Source organism: Vigna unguiculata, chromosome 7 (assembly GCF_037176805.1).
Source record: "Vigna unguiculata cultivar grain cowpea cultivar isolate G323 ecotype 2 chromosome 7, ASM3717680v1, whole genome shotgun sequence".
NCBI classification, from domain to species: Eukaryota; Viridiplantae; Streptophyta; class Magnoliopsida; order Fabales; family Fabaceae; genus Vigna; species Vigna unguiculata.
In genome coordinates this window covers 8058288-8082892 of record NC_140798.1, presented here as the reverse complement: position 1 = coordinate 8082892, position 24605 = coordinate 8058288, and the positions used below count along the sequence as shown (strand labels likewise).

At 33.5% G+C, this 24605-nt stretch overlaps 1 protein-coding gene and 1 long non-coding RNA gene across 2 annotated transcripts; one reads left to right on the top strand and one right to left on the bottom strand.

Moving 5' to 3' along the window:
• The first annotated feature begins 10031 nt into the window (after nt 1-10031).
• On the top strand, nt 10032-10521 carry LOC146884587 (uncharacterized). Its single transcript, XR_014996791.1, has 2 exons — nt 10032-10243; nt 10372-10521. It is a non-coding gene; the product is annotated as an uncharacterized LOC146884587 (long non-coding RNA).
• Nucleotides 10522-10835: 314 nt separating this feature from the next.
• LOC114190672 (uncharacterized) lies at nt 10836-23224 on the bottom strand. Its single transcript, XM_028079647.2, has 20 exons — nt 22810-23224; nt 22082-22682; nt 18755-21640; nt 18281-18667; nt 17469-17559; nt 16110-17385; nt 15943-16022; nt 15666-15750; nt 15502-15593; nt 15363-15431; nt 15198-15234; nt 15035-15117; nt 14250-14723; nt 13991-14027; nt 13851-13908; nt 13530-13672; nt 13319-13384; nt 13098-13212; nt 12970-13008; nt 10836-11325 (listed from the first exon to the last, which is right to left on the bottom strand). The coding sequence occupies exons 2-20, from the start codon at nt 22509-22511 to the stop codon at nt 11132-11134; spliced, it is 6642 nt and encodes a 2213-aa protein (XP_027935448.1). The 5' UTR covers nt 22512-22682; nt 22810-23224; the 3' UTR covers nt 10836-11131.
• Between the last annotated feature and the right edge of the window lie 1381 nt (nt 23225-24605).

Below are 24605 nucleotides of genomic sequence, written 5' to 3'. Positions count from 1 at the left end.
TGTTAGACTGATATTCATATAATCATTACGATTCTATTGAAATTTGACCAGTGCAATCCCTAACAAATATTTATTCTGGACAAATAAAATACATGTGATAATAACATTATATTTTACTAGTATGAAATTACAAAGTTCAGATATTCATAAAACTTTAAAATATATTGGACTATGATACCATATTAAGGAGTGAAATTTAATCATATTTAATCTCACTATATCAACTCAAAAAGATTAATTCAATAAAATAAGCTTTATTTTAACTTATATACTTTAAATTATTTTATTTATAATAAATGTGTGATCTTCCACATATTTTGTCATGATAAGGATATTGTGCATTTACATAAAAACATCAAGTGTTGAAATCAAGAATGACTTATATGATAAACCTAAATCTCAATAAAATAAACTTTAAATGACTCTTGTTAAGAAATTGAATTTTAACCTAATTTACTGAACCAACTCAATCAACTCAATTAGAGATTTTTGTTCTTCAATTCTTAAGTACGAAGTCATAAGCTAAATATAAAATGTTTTAAGCGTATAAAACTATATTGAAGATCTTGTATGAATTGAAGATAAAACTAATTTATTATATATAATCTTTAGAAAAATTTACTTTATTAATATTGGATTAGACAATCTTAATAAAAAAAGATAATAAAGAATACTACCAATCGATTACAATATAAAAATGTTGCATGTGTGATCATTACGTATGTAAATATCCTCCGTATTAAAGTATTGTTTTTAAAAAGAACAAAAGGGGTTGGTTCATGAATCTGAACCTGAAGCTGTCATGGATGTGATTATTTTTTTATTACTCACACTTTAATATTATTTAAAGTCAATGTGGGATTTATAATAAATTTAAAAGTAAGATTAGACAAAGGCCTCCGGTTCGCAACGGTAACCATGATGTTTGATTGGAAATGATGAGTGATACAGTGACGAATGAGGTACGAGTCGGCGAACCCAACCTACTTCTAGTGTGGGGGGAAATCTTTATTTCATATTTTGTATTATTTATTATTAGTTAAAAGAGATTTAAATTGTTTAAAAATTGAAATCAATGGCTAATGGGATGAGTAGGTGTAGGCAAAACAGTACAGGTTAAACTTAAAAATATATGTTTTCTTCATTTATACTTTAAATAAATTTATATTAAAAAAGTAATTTATATACTAAATTACTATATTTAAAGATTAAAATTGATTTTATGCATATAATTTAAATTAAAAAAATTATAATATTTTGTGAGATTTATTAAGTTTTTAAATCAGAATAGACCAATTTAGATGGGTTGAATCCCTAGATTTCGAACTCCAGTTATTAAATGTTAATATAATTCGATACAATTTTCTTTTTCTTGTGCATATGTATCTTGCCAAAATGAAAATTAGGAATAAATTTTGCTTGGACATCTTAAATGTAAGAATCATATACTCTGAAGTTTAAGTTTGGAACTTATTTTTGTTTAAAATATTGATAATTTTTTGAACTTAAGTTTTTATTTAAAAATTATATAAATGTAACACCTTCACAAAACTTTCTATTTTAATATATAAATACCACATAAGATAAAAATATATATAAAGAAGATACATTCTTTTGTATCTACATTTCGATATTCATATTTTATATATAACAGTATATAAAGAAAATATATTCTTTTGTATCATATTTCAATATTTTTATTTTACCCTCAATTAATATTTTTAAAATTAATTATTATTTTAAAATCTCTTTTGTCTTTAACTGTTATGTTCAAAACAATTTTGTGTGCATATTTTATTTTTCAAATTTAATATTTAAAAACTATTTTAATAATTAATTATATATTTTTATTCATCTTAACTTAAATTTTTATAAAAATTAAAAAAATATAACGCGATAGTGCTGTGTGTTCGTTAGTATATATATAAAGAAAAATTATTTATGAACAATGAAAAACAATTCATATATATATATATATATATATATATATAAAAGAAGCTACATATCAATTTAATATACAAAACTAATATTTTATTTTTATTTATATTTAACATTCGCATTTAATTTATTAAAGAGATAAAAGAAATATTTTCTAAAATGAAACATTTTTAGCTTGGGAGAAAGCTTTTTATTTTTGACGAATTTAATCGAGAGCAAGAGTTGAGTTGAGTTCTAACTATTTTTAATTGAACGAAAATAAAATCAAAAACAATTTGTTCCATTTTGGTTTCGAAAAGTTTTACTAATTCATAAACTAATCTACAGAAAATTGTTAGAAACCAACCTAATCCATTTGAATCATATTCAAAACCCATTTAGGGGAACTCTACTTTGACATGCATAATTAAATCATTATATTAGCGTATCAACAAGAATATCGAGTTTCGAGTTTGAAGTACACCAAATTATACATTTATGAACTGAAACTCCGACTTGTATTCAACTTAAACTCAAAATATATTGACTCAGTTTTCAAACATTCAATCTATGTTAAAAAGAACAAAACACTAACCTTGCACAAAAATCAAGATAGTGTGATCAACCCACCTTGATATATAAATTATTTATTATAAGATTATCTAAAAGAACATAAATAATTTCTCTTACATGTAATTCCTTACTTTAAATAACTTTCAACCTAAATAAGAGAACTATCAAAATCTATAGGTGTAAAGTAAAGTATCAAGCCATAACAAAATTTTAGTACAAAGGTTAGTTAAGCCCAGAGGATCTTCCAACTAACTCACCAAGATTGACTATAAATCCAAAATAAAATGAAGAAAATAAAGAATCTACATAGCAAAAAAGAAATTACTCTTATTGAAAAGAATGACTAGATGAAAATGATTATTGGATTCCTATCTATTACAAAGTGTGATAAGATTTTGAAAGAGATGAGGTTTGGGATAATGAAAACAGAGAGAAATTAGAGGAGGGAAAAGAGAAATTTATGAAGGAAAGAGAATGGAAAAGTGAAGGTGAAGGAGCGGATAAAGTAAAAAAAAAAAGAAACACTTTATAAAAGTTCTACTTACATTAAAATAAGAATATTTATGAAAATACAACCTTAAAGAAAAATTTACAAAATTAAACACTATGAGATGAAAAAAATCAAATAAAGTAACTCGAATATTTACACTACAATAATATGTCTAAATAGTATCCAATTTCAGAGAAAAAAAATTAGTCAGTGACCAATTTAAATACCAATTTATAAATTATAAATTTTTTATATCTAAAATAATCTATATTATAAATAAAAAATAATAATTGCGTTGTGAAATGGTCACTGATTGGTCTTTAACAGTACCTACTAAGGTTTTGACTACCAAAATATTTAGTGTATAAATTGGTCACTACTAAAGGCAATAGTTTAAGACGGGTCAATGTGGGTCGAAGGTCAAAATAGGTCGGTTTGGGCTAAAGGTAATACTTGGATAGTTTGGCTGAAGGTCAAGCTTATTAAGACTGAAAGTCGAGACGAGCTAGCATGCGCCAAAAGACGAGACGGGTCGAGTCAGGCCGGCTTGGGTCTAAGTTTGAGACTAACCAACCCGAGACGAGCTGACTTGGGCCAAAAGTCGAGACATGTCAGACCGAGACGAAAGGCGAGACAAATCAAGTCAGTTGAAATTCAAGATAATCCAATTTGGACCTAACGTTGAGATGGGCCTACCAAGGATGAAACCAAGCTTGACTGGCATAGACTGAAGGGTGAGACAATCTGGCCTAGACCCAGGGTCGAGATGGACTTGCCAGAGCCAAGGGTCAAGACTTGTTAGACCAAGTCTAGGATTGAGACATATTGGGTTGGGCTGACGACACAAGGTTTACAAAATTCAATTTAACTTGATTTTATTAAGAAAATGGATTTTGGATTTAAAAGTAGGATGACCCTCCTCAATCTCAGTTGTGAGATCGAGGTCAGCCCATTCTTCATATGAATCCGAATGAGTTTGTTTGAGTTTGATGTTATGACATTGTTCTTGAAGACTGTTTTCTTCACTTATTGTATTATCTAGAAGATCCAATACTTCAACTTGAGTTAATTTGCTAGCTTATGGTACTTTCAAAGAGTAAATATTACCTTTTTAAGTTGTGAGCATAACATTGTAATGCTAATACGAGGTAAACTTTAACACTTATGATGACTTCCATATAAAGTTGTCAAAATGGACTACCCGGTCCAACCTGGTCCACCATGGGTTGACTACTTAATGAGGTAACTTAACCCGACGCAGTCATTAGCGAGCTAAAAAAAAATTCAAACTTGTCTTGGCCCACCACAGGTTGGCTCACAACTACAATATTATGTGACTGTTTATCTTTTAGCTGGGTTGGTGAGCCAGCACAACTCACCATGGGTTCAACTCGGGTTCTTGGTGGGTCGGGTAAAAATTTAACTCGTATTAAAATTTGTATAGAAAGTTTAACACAACCCGATCCGAACCCGTGGTGGGCAGGGATGACCCACGGGTTCTGACCCACTTTGACAACTATACTCCCATATCTTAAGGGAATTTCATATTCTTGTGTAGAATAAATATTATGGCTCTGAGTTGATTAAGTTAGGGTAGCAAAGTGGCTTGGCCTGGTGGGTCGACCCGTAGGCCCACTAAAAAAATACAGGTTGGGCTGAGATACTAAGCCTATTGGCTCGCAAAAGCCTGACTTGCATAACATGTTGCCCGTGCGGGTTGGCTTGCGTCCGGCATGAGTGTTCCTGCGGTTGACACGAGTTGGCCCGTCGCTCGCATAAAAGAAGTTGCATTTGTGTATATTGGTTACATTCCTTTTGGACTTTTGTATGACTTAAAAAGACAAGTGTTATGTATTTTTAAATGTGCTAAAATTTGAATAATTCATCGCGCATGTTAAAGTATGAATATGAATATGATGAAAATGTTGAATTATCATTTTATTATTCAACTCCCCAAAGTCTTTGCTTAATTTTGTGAACATGCTCAAGTTTCCCAATTTATTGAACATTGAAAGCTTTATCATAAGAAATAAAAAAAAGGTCGACCCACGAGCCATAACTTATGAGGGGCAAACCAAACTTTTCAACCCACATTTTCAATGTGGGATGGGCTAGCATGACCCGCATTTTGCATGCCAGGTGTGGGGCAGACCTAAACGGGGCGTGTCGACCCACATTGCAACCCTTATGATTAAGCATTCTTAGTCTAATAAGAACGTTATGAGAAGCATATGTCTATACAATAATATATCAGGCCATGAGTGTTTGATGTGACTCATTGGTAAAAAAATTGTTAATAGATGGACATATGTTCAAGTGTTGACACTTTCCCTAGCGAATATGAATATTGAATTTGGATACAATTTCACTAGTGAATAAGAAGTATTGAGCTTAAAAAATGTGAACCATTACAAAACATTAATTAATCTTTCTTGGTCGATGACTAACTATTTAGCTTGCTAGTTGGCTATAATAGTAGTAACAATAATCAGATGATTTTTGTGCAATCCCATTTATACATAAATCATCATATAAAAAAGTGTTTTGTGGTAGAGATCTTGGTGGCAAGTGATTTACTAAGTTAATGCTTTGAAGATGTCTCTTCCTTGCCCAACTAGAACTTACCCCACCAACAAATCCACCAATAATATTTCTTATAACTCCTATAACCTCACTGAGAATTTGTTGAGATTGGTGTATGACTAGATGCTCTTGTTAAATAGTTGTGCCTTTTGTTCCTCTTGGCGATTTTCACATCCTCATCTTATAACCTTCCTCAATTTACCTGACCACATCCTACTTATCCTTAACCTTCTCTAATTTGATCATGTTATACAATATAAGTCTCTCTCTCTCTCTCCCCCCTCTCTCTCTCTTTCTCTCTCTCTCTCTCTCTCTCTCTATATATATATATATATATATATATATATATATATATATATATATATATATATATATATATATATATATATATACGAGTTATTTTACGGACAATGGTATGTTAACTACCATTTTTTGACTCCAAAGTGACTCCCTAACGTGGAAAATGAATATAATGTGTTTTTTATTTGCAAAAGTGAGAGTGACATGTGAGGGATGGAGAACATTAATGAAGAGGAACATTTGAAAGTGGTGAGAGAAGAGAAAGGCGGTTTTAGAGCAAAAACCACTCTCACACCATTGAGAGAAAGGCCGTAAGCCTTGGAAACTTTTCACCCCTCCTTCGAAATCCACACCATCGGTAGTCTTCCTTAGAAAATCTCCACCCTTCCTGCGAAAGGCAAAAGTAGAAACAATGAGAGAAGAGAAAGGCAAAAGGGAAAACAAGTGAGAGAAGAGAAAAGTGGTTTTCACAAAACACTCATAAGCATCGAAAGGAAGGGTTTCTCGTGCAGGGGTAGGGAGAAGTGGTGAAGACGAAAGTGTGGGAAGAAGACGATTGTTGTTGAACCATAAGGGAAACCCATTTTGTTCAAAGATTTGTGTTTTATAATTGTTTGCCATGGATTGTATTCATTGCAAAATACTATTGTGGCCAGCAATCCATTAAAACTGGTTTAGAGGATCAATACCCTAACAACATACCATAGTTGATATTGTTGCACAAAAAATAATGGGTAGGTCACCATGTAATACATCAGGGGTCACTATTAATGGATCCACTATTATCATGTGTGTGAGGTGGAAGTTATGGACCAATTATTCCACATCAATTTATCTCAGGACTAAATATACCTTCCATACATGTTATTGATGTCTTCTAATAGACTATAAAGGCTATAGTTTTGGACTTCCTTAAAACAAAGCAATGGTCATACTGTTGTGCAAAAAGTTAAAGGTCGGTCACCGGTTAATAAGGTCGGTCTTTCGATGCTTACGAGTGTTCTACGAAAACCGCTTTTCTATTCTCTCACTTATTTTCCCTTTTGCCTTTCTCTTCTCTCATTGTTCCCACTTTCGCCTTTCGTAGGGAGGGTGGAGATTTTCCAAGGAAGATGATCGGCGGTGTGGAATTCGCAAGGAGGGGTGGAGAGTTTCAAAGGCTTCTAGCCTTTCTCTCAATGGTGTGGGAGTGTTTTTTGCTCTAAAACCCCCTTTCTCTTCTCTCGCCACTTTCAAATGTTCTCTTCATTAATGTTGTCCTTCCCTCATGTGCCACTCTCACTTTTGCAAATAAAAAAAAAATCATAATTCATTTTTCATGTCAAGGAGTCAGTTTGGAGTCAAAAAATTGTAGTTAACATACCATTATCCTTATTTTATTATGTTATGTACCTTGTAGCATTTTTCAATTGTGTGACCTATGTTTCTGATGATATTTATATCTCTTACTTGAATCGATTTGAGAAAGAGAAGGCATGGGTGGTGTAATAACTCAAGGTTAAATGTCTCGATTATTTGTATCTTGACTAGCATTGAGTAGGGTATAGTTGTCATATCTCTTTATGCATCCATGTTTAAACATTAATAATAAGTGTGTGGTAGTAGAGAAAAGTAGAGGAATATGGAGTTGCAACATCCTTCAATATAATTCTTAAGTATGAGAACCTAACCGGAACAAAGTTTCAGATAGGAATAAAAACCAAAATCGCGTTATAATTTACAAGTGAAAAGCATAATTAACCCAATTTTTTATTATTGTTTAATAACTAAAATTTATAAATATGTTATTATTATAAAAGATGTTAACATCAAATAATGACCTTTATAATAAAATATATCTTTTGTCCTTATAAAATTATAATATTTAATTTTCATCCCTTTAAAATTTAAAATATTTTAAATTCTTCAACATTGTAGTTGTGTTATATCTATTACAATATATTAAAAAAAATGTTACCATGTTAGCATTTTAATAAGAGTTAAATATGTTTTTAATTTATGTATTTTTTTTGTTAAACTTTCTCTCTTTAAATTATTATACTTTTTCAAATTAATAAAATTTTCAAACTTTTGAATATGTGATTTTAGTAATTTGCTATAATTAAATTTGATATTCAACTATTGTTTTATGCTGTCACAAAGTTAATGCGAGAATTAAATATGTTTTTAGTTCTTAAATTTTGATACAAAATTGAAAACTATTCCTATTTGAAATTTTGGTACATTTTAGTCACTCACTTGTTTAGAATAAAAAAACTTAAACAAAACAACTTCACTTATTCACGTTTTGTTTTAATCAACCATGATCTTTTTCCTGTACTCCATAATTTATAATTCCTCTCTTGTAATGTTTAAAATAATAATTTTACCCTTTATAAAAGTCATTTATGGATTACCTGATATGAAGAAGTTTTGTGAAATTTTCTAAATTTTCAAAACAAGTTTTCTAGATTGGAATAGGATTTACATAACAAAATCTTTGTAACAAGATTGTTAGAACAATTTTGTAGAACACATGAATTACACTTTAAAACAATTTTTTAGGAACATAATTTTTATAATATAATTTCTGAAACAAGTTTTTCAGAAAATACATGAATTCTTTTAGAATGAACTTTTCAAAACAAGTCTTTGCAATAAACTTTACTTCTCAAAACATATGAGATGTGTTTCAATGATTTCCATAAAATTTCACGAACAAGCTTTCCAAAACAAAATTTGGAGACAACAACGACAATGGCAGAGACAACGACAAAGCGTAGAAAGTCTTTTAATCGTTAGTGTGGGTGCAAGTAGTGATCATGGGGTGCAGAAAGAAAAGACCCTCAGCCATTATAAATATTTTATGGCTTTGTGCTTCTTGCACCCACACAAAGTATTTGTGCACCGCTCAAGGTTGTATGCTTCATAAGTGACTTTTGGGATTACTGTTCCAAAATATTTTCAAAACAAGTTTTTTAGAATTTCTAGAATAAGATTTAGAAATTTTGGGATTACTGAGATAAGATTCTAGAAAGGGACATCGAGATATTTCTGAAATATCTTAAAATAGGACTTTAGGAATAAACTTTTCGAAATACATATAATACCTTTTTAAATGTGTTTTCCTAACATTAACTTTCAGAAATAAGTTTTGCTTTTCAAAACACATGAAAGGCTTTATGAAAACTTTTTGTTTTCACATTTTCTTTCTCTTATTCTTTTATAACATTTTCCATCTTTTTTCCTCCTCTTCTTTTGACAACAACAATGTGATACAGCAAATAAGGATATTTTAGTCTTTTTGAATATTATAGGTATACATTTGGTAAAGCTGGGTGCAGAAAGCAAAAAGCCATATTTCATTCTCATGATCCATACTGAAGTTGGTAGATGCTTGGTATCTCAGTATTTTCTACGTGCACCCCTTTAATCCTTAAAAAAAGACATTTTCCCTTGATAAAAGATAAATAAGACACTACTTTTCCTTCTTCTCTTTAATTTTATTATATATATATATATATATATATATATAATATAAAATAACAAATTCTTCTATATAACATATCTCTTATATTTATTATATGTCTCACATATCATATATCTTTCATATTTTCATAATTCATAAAAAATCTCAAACACCCAAAATATTTTATATTTTAATTATATGACCTATTCTATATTGTAATTATATGATTCTTAAATAAATTCACATCAAACTTCTCATATTAATACCTGAACTTAAGCGAATGTCTAATGTATATTTCAAAATTTTCATTCTAAAATATATTTTCAAATCCAAAATTACATCTTGAATTATATTTCTAAACTATTTTCAGATTATCCAATCCAAAAGAGAAAACAAAAGCAAATTGTTTTCAAGAACTTGCCTCTCCAAGCGATACAATACACGGGAGTAATGACATTCTAAAGGGTTTCAATAGTCAGTCAAGGATACGAGGTTTTCACTATCCGATTGAGAAGAAGATGGAAGGAAGGAAGGAGAACATGGAGAGTTGACGAAGGAAAAGTAGGATTTAATTTTTTGTTCAGGAAAGGCAAAAATGTCTTTTCACCATTTATGATACTGGATGGAAAATATTGGGTTTAGGGGAAAATATGGGGGTGCAGAAAGCATTGGCTGAAGAAGTTTTCAGCTTGGAATTTAATCCAAAATTGAAAAGCCCAGTCCAACTCATCGACTGAGAAAAAGATATTAAAATACTTGGAGGGAAGAAAAAATTATGAAGTTGGCGCAAAGGCGGCAAAAAGATTTAATTTGCGCTCATTCCCACCCGCGCCGCACCATCTCTTTCATATTGTCTTCTCTCCCTCAACCCTATCGATGTTCCTTTTCCCTGAATCGAAGTTGTTCTCTGCTCGCGCCAAACAGTTCTCAAGGTACGCTTTCTTGTTCAAAACCTCTAATCTATGATAATCGCTTCCTTGACCGAAACCTTCACTGTATGTTAATTCACTTCTCCTCACTTCGAGTATTTACTCTGTTAATTTGCTGTTCCTCATTACAGTGTTTGGGGGCGAAATTTGTTTTGCATTCAATGTTTGCGTCGATTATTGTGTTAATACTTTCAGATGAATTGATTTAATATTACTATTTATTTATGCCATGAAATTGTTTTCTTCCAATTGTTTGAAGACAATTTTCTGTTGCCCGTTTTTGAGTTAGGATTTGTTTTCGTTGCTAATAGGATTCGGAATTTTGTAGTAGCGCGAGTTAGTCCAGTGGATTGTATTTCATTTTACTCTTTGCTATGCTGTCTCGAAAGTTTTCAATCATCATTTCCAGCTTGTCGGAAAACCTCATTGTAAATATCAATGGGTTTTAATTGTACTTTGTATTAATCCATATAACTGGGCACCTTCTATTAATCCATATAATAGAGCTCACGTTATAATCTGATTAAGTACGCGCTGCGCTGGTGAAGAGAGGGGCATGACACTGAAATCTAGAATTCGTAAGTTTAAGCAGTAGTTTGGGTAGAAGGTACTTTGCTGTTACGCAAGTATCCCAGTTAATCTCATATAATAACATTACATGGCTCACAATCCACATCATGTGTTTCTTTTTTCTGGAAACAAGAAACTAGAGCCTAAGTGCTACCACTAGTACATTATTGGGGTCCTAATATGGAAAAACTGCTCAGTCTCTGAGCACGATAGAAAGAACTCAAAGTTAAATTAAATAATGACTTCGTCATTTTATACATGCTACCGGTCAACACACTACGGGTGCGTAATACTGATTTGTCTGCAGTTTCTTCCCCTCAATTAAAAGTTGCTACTGTTAGAAATCAATTCCGGCTGTTCTACATTTGATTTCATTCCTCGTGATTTTGCGGAACTCGATCCCTTTTCTGTCTTCTCTTTGGTCTTAGCCAACTTGCTAGCTGGGAAATGTAGTCTAGCCATCAGAGGACGGGGTGCTCGTGTTTCCCTGTCAAATCCCCGCACGCAGACATAACCTGCAAAACATTTTCAGATAGGTTATATTTTCTGGATACCCACTTTTCTATTCAGCTATGACATGGTTCCTCCCAATTAGGATAGATTGTTCATAATAATTCATTTTCCTTTTTTCTAATTAATAATAAATATACTTCCATATGTTATATAAATCACAATTTGAATAGTAATGCCTACATTTTCTTTAATTTTTTAATTATGTTTTCACAATATTTTCTCTCTTCTTTCATATGTTCATTTCCCACACCACTCTCTGCAATTAATTAAAAAAGTTCTCAACCATCTCAAACTAGTCTTCATTTCTGTGTCCACTTTAGCTACTAATATTTACAATCGATACTCGGATCCACATCTTTAATTGGTTTTTTAAAATGATTTTGTAATATTGAAAATAGCCATTATAATTCAAATTATTCTTCATAAATCCAAAAATAGAATTCATATAATAAAATAATTATCTATTATATATTTTAATCATAATATAATTTATATATTATAAATTTTAATACATAAAAGAAAACATTTATTTTGTTTATTTATAAGTTTTAATTATTTAAACATACTAGTGAATGATAACAACAAAAAACATCATGACTCTTACATCTTGAAGTTTGTTTAGGACACTTACGTTATCATTAATGAAGTTCTAAACGTGCTTGTAATTTGTATTGCAAAGTAGTACATCATGCGTTTGTTTAAGCTTTTGTAGAAAAAAATTCCATTTAATAACATAACCACTTATTACCATAGTAGTGTTACGATTTTCAACAACCAGCATGAAGTTGTTTATAGAAAATGTAAATCCGGTAGAAGAGAATGCTTTTTTACAAGTAACAAACACGCAAAAATGTATGTTATATAAGAATATAAGAATTACTAAAAAAAAAATTACTGTTTAGCAATCACCTTTTTTTAGCACAAACAAACCCGTAGTGTCATGTAAAGAAGGGTATGCGAATACGATAATTGCGTCTGTAAAACAATATATGGAAAGAGAGGCACGTCGGAAGTGTTCTAAAGTGTCTAGTATTAGTGTTAATGCATGCTGGAATGCGCATGAATCTTCTACTAGGAGAAGAGGGTATGACTAATAGAACACTGACAATGCAATGACTGGAAAATATGGAAACAAGGTTGCTAAAATCATCAGACGAAGTGGGTTTAGAGTGGATTGCTACGGCACAAGGTAGTAAGGAGTTTTGATACCAAGTACATTGAAGTGGTAAACAGTGCAAGTTGTCAATTAGACATTGTCATTAGGCCACAGAATGCTTCTGGGTGAGATTAAGATAAGAAACAAGTCGCTCTCTGTTACAACGATAATTTACTCCTAATTAGGTATTTCATATCTTCCGCTTTGGTTAAGAAACTAAGATATATTTGGTTGGTTTGCTATTTATCTTCGATTTTGTTAGAGCAAACTGTTGTCAACTTAAGTCAACGAATAAAGCAAGTTTTAGGTCTATTCGAAAGTTTTAGAATTTATTCGGACGAATTAAGTGGTAAGAAGTGCGTTTATTTAGTCCTTTTGATCCTGTAGTCTAAAAAGTGCAAATTAGTGATCTTACTCACCCCAATAAAAAACTAACTATAGTAGGATATTCAATTAACAAAGCAGGATTACATTCTGAATTAAATCATACCTCTCCAAAAGCATTGTTGAATTTCTTGAGTTGTTAAACCTGATTGGCAAAAAAAATATATCCAACTTCATTCTTTGATGTATAGTCATGAAATCGTAATATATTCCTATGAATTCTAAAGTCTTTACCTTTAAATATTGTTGGTACGGAGGTTCCAAAATATACTGTTCGTCTATTTAGGTTCCAGATCCAACTTCGGGGCACACTGATTGGGTTAAGACTGGACTCATGATCAGCAAATACCTGGTTCAAATCATACGAGTTGGTACTATCTTTTATTTCAATAAATCAATAAATATGCACAAGAGGAAAAGAGATTTAGCAGTCTAATAATTGCACATTATCTTACCTCATTGACCTGGAAATAGGTGCCATTCAGTGGAAAACTTCCCCGCATAGCTGTTCGACATGGTATCTGTTCAGATATTTATGATGAACTAAAGTCAGTCTACTATCATGCTTGGATTCTATGCAGATGTATTCCCTCCCCTGCCCTTAATACTGTATATGAATTATTACGCTGATATGGTTTAAATAATGATTTTGACAAGCACTAATACCAGGAGTGTCCCTCTAACTATCTGTGAATTAGCTTCTCGGAAACTGTTGCATGAAAAACATTCCTTTTCATTACAGAGTTGGCCATATTCTTCTCGGGAGCTGCATTTGCTTTCTGGTGGCTGTATAGAATTTGCTGTTTCACCTGATGTAAAGTTTATTCGAGAAAATTAGTTTAGAGACACCAGAAAGCTGAAAGAAAATATGTATTTTAAAACTTGCGGTGTAACTTATTGTGCTGATGCATGAAGCAGACTAATGCTAGACCGTGTATCTAAATTAATCTGGATGGAGGCAAAGTAGTGAAATGGTTATTTGTCTACCTGGAGTCCATATGGCAAGAAGGTATTTCCCTGGGTCATCAGGCTCTCGTGTGTCCCACTGTAATGCATAAGTAGTCAATAAAAGATTGGGCAGACAGGACAAAACATAGCTTTGATTAACAGATGCAGCAATAACTAACCCCTTGCAGAAGAGCATGTGTATCTGGGAGTTCATAACTGTAAAAGTAAACACAACCAGTATATATTGTTAGAATTTGACTGCTGGATCAGGGTGGTTGTGATGCATTCTAAACTCTGGATGTATTACATGCAAGATTCTTATTACACTCGTCTTATAATATCGCTGAATTATAATTTTGGACTTGTCATTACTAATAGCTGGTCTTGCTTTTGAGGTAACCATTATGCAATTGGAGACGAGTTTGTTATTTTACTTACACACAGTGCTCTGTTCGTAATCGGCTCACATTCTTTAGCTTGGGCATAGGAATTGAAGCAGCTTCTGGATTCAAAGCAATCAATGCCTTTGACATTTCACCTTCTTGAAGTTCCATCTTTTCTTGCATGTAATTTTGTAAATTCAGAGTGAACTCTTCTATGTTAAGCTTGATGGTAGGAATTTCACATGAATCCTCATAGAAAGCATCCTCTATATCAGTTTGTGATACATTGGAGCATTCTGGCTCTGGAGTTGTTGGCTCTTCAATGATAGGGTGACAAATATTCATCTCTGATATTGATTCCAATGTCCTGCACACTTCTGTTAGTTGAATTTCTTCTCCTTGGGTTGTGTTCTCAGGGGGAGGCAAGTGAAACTGACTGATGATTTCAGATGGCTTCTGGTCAATCACACTATTTCCAGCTATGCTAACTATACTCTTCTGCTCTGGTCCAGGCAGTGCAAGCCTTGCACTGCATACAATATTGTTTATTTGTAATTGATCTATCATAACTTGCAATGCATGCATATTATTAGGTTCTGTGTGGCATTGAGATAATTTCCAACTGTTACTTTAGTAAACATTTCTTTATTAAATCATTGTAAAAAAAGATAGAATGCAAAAATACTTTTATTTAATGAGTTGGTGATTATTATAATTTTTATATGAACCTCCAAGAATTCTGTCTGTCAAGTTTCTCATCTATATTGCTAAACTTAATATTTGCAGCGCCTTCTAGAGTGCTAAAGTTTGCAAAGAATTTAGTATTTTACGTATACGTACCTTGCAAATGCACTTGCAAAATGTCTACATTCTCCTCTCATTGGGCATGCATTACAATTTGGTTTGCTTTTTGTACAGAACACCTGCATTCATTGCAGTTTTCGTCTTTGTCATAATGGGTTTTGGTTAAGTACAGTCAGTCTCTTGAGAAAATGCAATATACCTTTCCAAATGTAATCATCTGATAATGTAGCTCATATCTGCATCATATTGAAAAATAACATAAAATAAACAAACAAGAGGAATCAATATTGCCCTTGCCAAACAGCCGGAACAGAGAATATATCGTATGCTATTTTGCTACAGTAATTAAAAACAAACTCTATACAGTGTTTTTTGATCTAGCTTGCACAGTCGGGGCCAGAGGTATTTCTGTATTGATTCCAACACTGGGTACCTACATAAAGCAATGATATTAGTTTTCTTCTGAATAGAAAAGTGCCTCGTATCATTTATGTGGTACTCACAATTCCAGGAGATGCAACTGCAGTGATTCAGGTAGTGGCTGCAGAGGTACCCACCCCAGTCGAACTGCTATTCGTCCAACATTTGTGTCTACCTGTGTTATATGTCAATAATTTATCAGATTTATTCCATATTCCAGTAATTGCACAAACTTCTTTCAACTTACCGGGAAGGCAAGATGATGCAGTGTTAAAAGCCGCACACATTCCACACTTTTCAATCCCAATCCTTTTACACTGAGCAAGTATTCTCTGTATGTGTAAATCAATTTTATTATGGATATATTGCCTTAATGGAAAAAAAGTATCATCACTTGTGTGTGTTTTACTAGTGAATTGAGAGAGCTCAGGATGTTGGTGAAACCAACAAGATTAAATAAATGCTAACTTTATTGTATGAGAAATAGTACTTCATTAGGAAGTTTAATTAACCACTGGACTTACTTTGCTTTGTCTGGTGGAACGTCTCTTAGCCATTCAAGGTCAATGCTTCCATGTTCTTCAACCAGTCGATTCAGGAAATTCTGCATAGTGTATCATGTACTATAAGCTGCATTCATAGGGTGTCTGTCTCAAGAAAGTTATAAGTATTTCATGGTATTTTATTCTACCTGAATCCGTTCTGCAAGCCTGTTGTTCATACCCCGTTCTTTGATGGTCTGGGCAATTTCATTGACATCTACACATCTCACAGCATCCCAATCCAAAGAATCCATGGTGTTTTGTGTCTTTTCTCTTTTCCCAGCCTTAGCTTGTGCTTCTATTCTTAAACTATCCCAGTTAAAATCATCCTTTTGATCTTTTCCTTGACCCTTGCTCTTTGTTTTTATTGGGGCAGAACTTATCTCATTGGTTCCATTCGTGGCATTTTTGTGCTTGCCAAGATCTGATCCTCTTTCTTTCTGCATAAGATCTTGAGTTTGTCCATGGCTGTTGAAATTGAAAAAGCTTTGCTGCTGGTGATTGCTTTGTTCCTGAGGATGGACTTGAGACACCATAGTTTGAGAAAGAGTAATTGCAACTTGGCTGGCAGGTTCTGTTGTTTGTGAACTAGATCTGTTCATACCATTTTCATCCCTTTTCATCAAGTCACTTGATGATTTGGTTTCGAAAGGATCAAAGCAGTCATGGGAGAGGTTGATGGATGCTTCTGAAGAGCCTTGAGTAACACTTGATTTTTGCAAGCTTTCTTTTGGGTTGTCATGCTGCCTGCATAAAGGTTGATCATATGCATCTCTTAAGTTCAGATTTGATTTGCTTTTCTGATTGTTATCTTCATAAAACTTGGTTGAACTAACCATTTCAAGGAGTTTACTGAAAGAGGTGTTACTATCAAAATGGTTGTACTTTGCTGTTTTCGATAGAACTTCTACTTCCGAGTTGCTATCTGAACATGATCCAATTTTCTCAGGATTTTGATCATTTGAAAAATCTCCAGAAATTTGGGATGAAATGACAGAGCCTTGGGATGAAACTATGTCAATGAACTCTTTCCTATCACCATTACATGATTTTTCTTCTCCTTCCTCAATTGTGGAACAATATAGTCCACTTCCCATTGGACTACAGTGTTCCTTAATATTTTGTTGAGATGATACTGACAATCTGGAGTTTGATTCATCTGACAAACTAATTACACTGCTGGTCGTTCCACAGGAATCATTGCTGTTGATGGCTTCTTTTTCTGCAGAACGCTCAACTATATCTGTTGTCAAAGAACTCTGGTCATTAACAGATTGATTCAATAATTTTACATTCCATTCAGTCCCTTCTTCTGGTTCCACTACACGCACTTGTGGTTCCAGCCCTGTGTCTTCGTCCTGGTGTTCTTTGCACATGCTGCTTAAATTTTTAGGAAATCGAGCAGCAAGGGACATGAATGCAGAGCTGTGAACAGAGAATAGAAACTGTTACTGTGGCATGACATCAAATTTATAAATGCACCAAAGTTAAGCTTGTAATGCTTATACCTGGAAAGATGGTCAGAGACATTCTGGGTGAGGAAAACTCCAACCACTGAATCCACAACTGATCCTTTCCATCGAGAAAATCGTCTGTCTCCTGTTGATTATGATATATATTAGCATATGAACTCTTTTATGCAATTGAAGAAACTCTTATTGGATGAAGTTGCTGATTGTTGATGGTGTAGAGATTCTGCATAGTCTTTCTTTCAAGATAAAATTGCAATTATTTTATTCTCTTTAAAGCAGTAACATCCTGGGAGTGTGGTTTCATTATGCTATTTCAGTAACTGGTATATATATCTTAGTCAAATTAGGTAAGTCATTTGATTTATGTATACTAAACCTGAACAAATATTTCAGATACTCATTTTACGTTGCATTATGATGAAACAGCAGGTACTGTCTTTGATCATTTGTTAAAAAGAGATGCTGGAGATATGAATAAATGAGATATCTATGCTATTGTATCTGTCATACTCATACACGTTTATTGCCTTTTAATCAATTCCTGGAAAACCCCCCTAGATGACCACTGATGTTTAGGTATTAAATTTTTTAAACAGGGAATGGCCAATCCATCGTTCTTGTTATATCATCACTAACCTAGGTAGTTCAGATATAATCATTTCATAATTCATGGTTGTGGTGGTCTAAGATGACTATTGTTGTTATAGTTGTTGGAGGTGGGGTTTATCATCGACATTTTGGTTCACATTTATGAAACCTAGGTCAACATATAGTGTTCACTACTCTATTAAGATGCATTATTGCCTTGCAAGAGGTGTATCAAAGGAGAATAATGTCAAACATGATACCTTGTACAAGATGCATCCGTGCAATAAATGAGTCTGCTCGTCCTCGGAACACATTCCGCTCTTCTTCCCACCATTTGGCCTTATCTTCATCTGTTCCATCAATTCCAGGACTGTTTATATCAAGCAACAAAAGCTTCCAGACTCTATCAGTCTCATCATCAAGGTCAACCTTTGGTCGTAGCTGCTGTTTCTTGATTTGAAGGGGAACAATGGTCCCATCTCCACAGATAAGGCTGTTTTGCTTTTGATTTTGCTGTTTATACAGAACAAGTGCATTATGCTGAAAAGCAAGGTCTCTGGCTTCTGTGTTTATGTTTAGTCGTCTAAACTGCAATGCTAATGCATCAACATAGCTCATGCTCTTCCACAGTACTTCGGAAGCAACATCTGCAATGCAAAAAATTTCATGGAGGAATTATTTGTCCTCTCAGATGTATAATGATATTGACACAAAAATAAGGATTTAGTTCAAACCTGATGGCTTCCCCACTGGCATAGGGTAATTTCCCAAAGTAAAATTATGGTGCTGTAGCATCTCGTTTGTGCTAGAATGTGCTGAACTGGAAAGGACTTTCTTCTTTCTATTCCGCTTCTTTTTTGGAAGTGATGTAGGTGTATCTGCGAGTAAAGCATCAACGCATGTTTGAGGTCTTTTTGCATCTCCAAATGTTTCTCTGGCAGCTATCCCTACTTGTTTTGTAGTATAATTTGGTTCAGTATCACCGTTTCTAATTCTGGTAGGAGAACCAGAACCACAATTAGAGGTTTGGGACCTTTCTGCCAGCCTTTTCAAAGACAAGACAAACTCATTAAATGGTCTAGTATTATCAATAAAATTTTCAGCAGATTCACCAATGACTGGGACCGCAGTTGTATTATATCCAGATCCATAAATCCAGCAGCTAGGGCTTGATGCATAAGGATGTCCTGGAGCACCTTCCTGAGGGTATGCCTGTTGGACTTCTTTTGTTGCAGTCACAGATTTGTTGTACGTGGCAGAAGTTTTCCCCTTTTCAGTTCTCCTTTTCTTCTGTATGTTTGGAAACTGAAGGTAAAAGCTAGACTGGTATGAGAACAATCCATTATACTGTGCTCCAATCAGATTCATGCTGCTGTCATCTGCATGACTAAAGTTACCAGAATATTTCCTCTTTGTACCATCCATTTGTAACCTCATGGTTGAACTTTGACTATTACTGATGTTTCCATCCCAAGCGGTTGCCTGTCCCTTGTTTTTGTTCGCTACAGAGTTGTCATTTAGCTTTGCCCCAAGGTGGGTGTATTTTGAAATGGATGTACTAAGATGTGTAGCCCCAGGAGATGTACCAAGTTGTTGCATTCCGTCAGGTAATGGCATGCAATTAGTTAATGTTGCATTCATCCAAGGGTCTTGATTACAGGTGAGACCTACTTTTGTTTCCTCTAACACCACATTTTCCTTTCCCATGTGCAAATGTAAATTTTCTCTCCCTACAGACCTTACATCTCTAGTTCCCATGTCAGGATTTGAAGGCCTCCATGACATATTGTTAGAGTGAACTATCACTGCGTCAGTCAATCCCGTCATTTCTGAAGGAATAGAAGACGGATTCAATACTTTTTTCCTCACATTCTTCCTCTTGGTGGCCAGGTTTTCTTTTGTCTTTATCCCAGGGAGATTGATTTTTGAAGATGGACCTGGGGCTTGTGAGTCCTTAGGTAATGTCATATCTTCATTTAATGTCTGCTTCATCGAAGTGTTTAAATCATAGGCAAGGCTTACATTCATTTCCTGCATGACTACACCAATTTCACTGTCTGGATGTCCACTTAAATTTTCTTCGACTGCATAAGTTTTTTCTCTTTCTCTTTCATCAAAATTTGTGGACTGTGTGCATAATGTTTGGGCAGATGCAGACATCTTTTCTCTAGTCAATTCTCCTGGTACTTCAATTGAAGGAGCAGATGATATCACCCTTTTCTTTCTCACATACTTCCTCTTGGCAGTTGGGTTTTCGTCTGGCTTTGTCCTAGATCTTTTTTTTCTTGAAGATGTATTTGTGGCTTGTGTTTCTTCTAGTAATGACACATAAGTGTTTGATGCCAGCTTCATGGCAGTGTTTAGATCATAGGCAAAGCCTACATTAGTATCCTGCATGGCTACACCAATTTCATTGCCTGGAATGACAATTGGATTATCTTGGGCTGATCCAGGAACATTTTCTGTAATCATTTCTCCAGCTACTTCTGTTGGAGAAGTCGAATTCACCTTTTTCCTTGTATTCTTCTTAACAGCTGAGTTTTCCTCTAGTCCTGTCACAGAGCTATTTCTTCCTGAAGATGTATTTAGGGCTCGTGAGTCGTCTGCTAAAAACATGCAATCGTTTGATGGCTGCATAATGGAAGTGTTTAAATAGTTTGCTAGGCCTGCATTCATTTCCCGCCTGATTACACCAATTTCACTACCCGTACATACTGTTGCATGCTCTTTGACTTCACAGCTTTGATCTCTTGTTCTTTCATCAAAATTTCTGAACTCTGTACATGACATTTGGGTGGACTGGGGCATCTCGTTCGTCATTTCTGCTGCAGGAGCAGAAGTCATGCTCATTCCTTTCCTTCTCACATACTTCCTCTTTGCAGCTGGCTTTGTCCCTGAGCCTTTTCTTCCCGAAGGAAATGTATTTTGGGCTTGTGTGTCTTCTGGTATTGATGTGTAACTGTTTGACGCCTGCTTCACAGAAGTGTTCAGATCATCTGCAAGGCCTACATTCACACCATTTTCTTTTCCCAATAGTGCAGTTATGTTTTCTATGCCAGCAGAACTTTCATCTTTTGCTCCCATGTCAAAATTTATGACCCTTCTACAAGATGTTTTGGCAGTTTCAGGCATTTCTTTTGTCAATTCGCTAGTCACTTCCGTTGGAGGAATAGAAGTCTTGGTCAATGCATTCTTTCTCACATATTTCCTCTTCACAGTTGGGTTTCCTTTTGATTGAACGGGCTTTGGGGTAACAGGCTTCCGAGTTCTTTTGGGTTTGCCTTCTTTGATGACCTTGGGACGGTGCTTTCTTCTCCTTGGTTTTGGTTGTGGTGTTTTATTAAGATCAGTATCAAGATTGCTTCCCTTATCCTGGTTTTGATTCTCCTTGAATGGTGAAGAAATAGCAGCAAATTCCATGATAGGGTCACAGAGTTCTTTGCTGCTTGGCAGTACATTATTGTCAAGCGTACTAGTAGGGCCATCTCTCTCTTTTCCTCCTGAATCATTTTCTTCCATATGTTGCATTGATGCTATTTGTCCGCTTTCTTTGTTGGCATTGTCAAGTGTAAATGGGGTATCCTGTGAAATTCTGTTGCTACAGCAAGCAATGTATGTTTCTGTCTCGAAAGAGAGTATGCAAAGTGTTAGAGCAATATATGATCCTAGATAGACCAAGTAATAAAAGGAAATTAAAACAGAAACTTATAAGAAAATTAGTGGGTGTTGTGCTTGCTGTGCAGGTTTGATGAATGTTACAGAGCAACATATTTTCAAGGTTGATAACTTTCAAGGAGAAAAGTGCATGCAAACAACCTCGCATTCATACTCTCCTCATTTCAATACAAAAATGGAATTTAATGTATCCGTAATATCCCGTTCTAATTTACCGGGTATCCGCTCACTCTAGCTGTTACTAATTTTTTTATTGCCCTATGTCATCATCAGTCTTCTGCTTGGTACGATCATTATGGGTGCACAGAGTTCCAGAGAGACATGAGGGGAAAATCTAATAAAATTATGACACACAACGAGTAGCAAGGACAACATATAGGACTTACCCTGAGGGTCTCGAATATTGTCAAGGATGAAAGAAGGAACAAATGAATTGTTCAATCCTTCATTAAACCCTTTTGTCACACTAGAGTTCCTCGATTCAGCCTCAACTGCGAACAAATGATCACAAAACCCGAGTTTGCTGAAGCTGGAAGCAGCATCCGAAGCTGTATGTTCACAAGTATTGCCACTGTCTCCGGCAACGTTTGACCCAACTTCGGCGACGTTTGACCCAACATCCGACCTACACAATTTCTCCTGGCCAATTGAAAATTCATAACATGCAACAGCTCCATTTGCATGATAACCCATTTGGTTAATCACCCCAGGCGTGTAGATCGGCACTGGTTTTAGAGGAACAGGCTTAATAGGGGTGGCAGGTACCAAAGGAACCTCAACTTGTGGCTCCTTTCCATCCATCTCCGCAACCTCCATTCACTTCACTTATCCAATCCTCAATGAAAAACGTCAAGGAAAAGAAAATAATTAGATTCCTTCCTGGGACTATCACAGGGTCCTCTCAGAAGCTCAATTTCTCCATAAAGGTCACAACTTTATTCAATCAAGATATTTTCCTTACCAGAAGGAGCACCTCCACGGTTGAACCTAATTAAAAAAAATATATAGAATGTGAAATAAGTGTAATAAATTAGTGAAATTGAAGAACAAAATCATAGGCACAGTTCCAAGGTGATGGAATAAAGCAACATTGACAAAGATAGGTTTGTGATACCTTTCACCGACTGACCGCTTAGTGATGAAGCATGTGAGTACTCAGTAAGTGCAGAAGGGATCGAATATTTTATTTGTGTCCAATTAATTTAAAAAAAATCCAAAACCGATAGACTATAGAAAACCAGAAAGCAGAACCAAAATAGTGATTATCCTCTTTGGAATCTCCGCTTTCTGCTCTGCTGCATGACCACCGCTTCTTCCATTCGGCAAAAGCAAAAGCAAAACCAAAATTAAAAGGACAAATTGATGGGAAAGTTAGTTACATAGAGTCAATGCTGGAGATCTAGATATCTCATGTAGGTTAGGCTCACTTCTAACTTGTGAGTTCTCACAGAGTGAGCAGGGAGAGAGAGAAAGAACACACAATTCTGTATGGAAGAATGTGCATTCCGAACTAGGTTAATTTCATTTCTATCTTGCATTAGGTTGAAGACATCACATTTAAAGGGAATGGAATAAATATATTTTAATATTCACTCCCATACTTAAGTCCTGGCTCACTCATAAAGATGATTCATTAGCACTTTAAAAGAATAATGTTATTCTTACATAATGTTTTACTTTCATCCATTTAATTTTAACATATTTTCTCACAATCACCTTTTATTTGAATGCACTCTACGAAATTACCAAGTTCTCACCTTAAAAACTGTACAAAATCTAAACTCAACTCAAACAGAGACTAATTATGTTTATATCTAAGGAAATTCTTACCTATAGAGATGATAAAATATTAAATCAAATAAAATTACTTGTACTGTCAATATCTAGATTTGTCAACTTATCTATACATTTATTATCTTCCTAAGAAAACTGAAGTAACATTGAAATCAATAACTTTAGTCATAATTCAACAATTCCAGTAATTTCTAATCAAAAGGAAGGAATACTTTTATTTCATTAAGTTTTAAAAAATAAATGTTAATTCAAGCCATAAATTAGTCTAACTGTTATTAATATTATTCATACATTATTGTACATTATTTTATACATATGAAATAAACATAAAAATTCATTTAAATTAATTTTAATATGTTAGTATCATCTTAAGAATAGATGAATAATTTTATAAACTTTTAAAATCACTTTAAATTTCTACTTTTGCTAACAGTTTTGAAAATTTATGATTTTTTATTCACCAAGCATATTTTATCTAATAATATTTTTTAGTTTTAATAATATTACAAAATTATTAAAATTTGATTTTGTTTATTGTAAAAGGGTTTTCTTGAACTTTTGTTTTTATTTTTCTTTATTATTATTATTATTATTATTATTATTTAATTATTTAAACATGCTTTTAGTATTATAGAATGAGTTTTGATATTGATATTTGTAGAACATGTTTTTATCACTTTTAATCATTATTATATAATATTAATTAACTACTTAGGTATGGAAAGAAATGTTAAATAACAATTCCAAGGAAATAGTAGTTTATATATGTAAAATGAATTATTCTATTTTAAAATGAATATAAAAAGTTAGAAATAGTAGTTTAAAATTTTAGGGAAAAGTGAGTTAAATAAAAATATCTTACACAGATCAAAATAAGCATTTATACATTTTGTAAGTATTAAGATATAATAAAAAAATAGTTAATTTGGTACAAACCAAAACATATTTAAATCTATTTGATATTTATGACAATTAATATATTTAAGTTTTGTACTTAAAATATTTTAGATGAAAAATAGCCTGGTTAAGAGAAGAGGATCTGCTGAAAATGATAGCTTGAACGGGTGTACAGATAACATGATTTCGTATAAAGCACCTCAAAATATATTATTTACT

What these genes read in the sequence shown, in the direction of transcription:
- LOC114190672 (XM_028079647.2), bottom strand. Translation starts at nt 22,511, where the DNA reads ATGGAGGTTGCGGAGATGGATGGAAAGGAGCCACAAGTTGAGGTTCCT. An exon ending in CAATATTCGAGACCCTCAGG is followed by an intron (nt 21,641 to 22,081) that starts GTAAGTCCTATA and finishes CTTTCGAGACAG; the next exon opens with AAACATACATTGCTTGCTGT. An exon ending in TTTGCAAGTGCATTTGCAAG is followed by an intron (nt 14,724 to 15,034) that starts GTACGTATACGT and finishes TATTGTATGCAG; the next exon opens with TGCAAGGCTTGCACTGCCTG.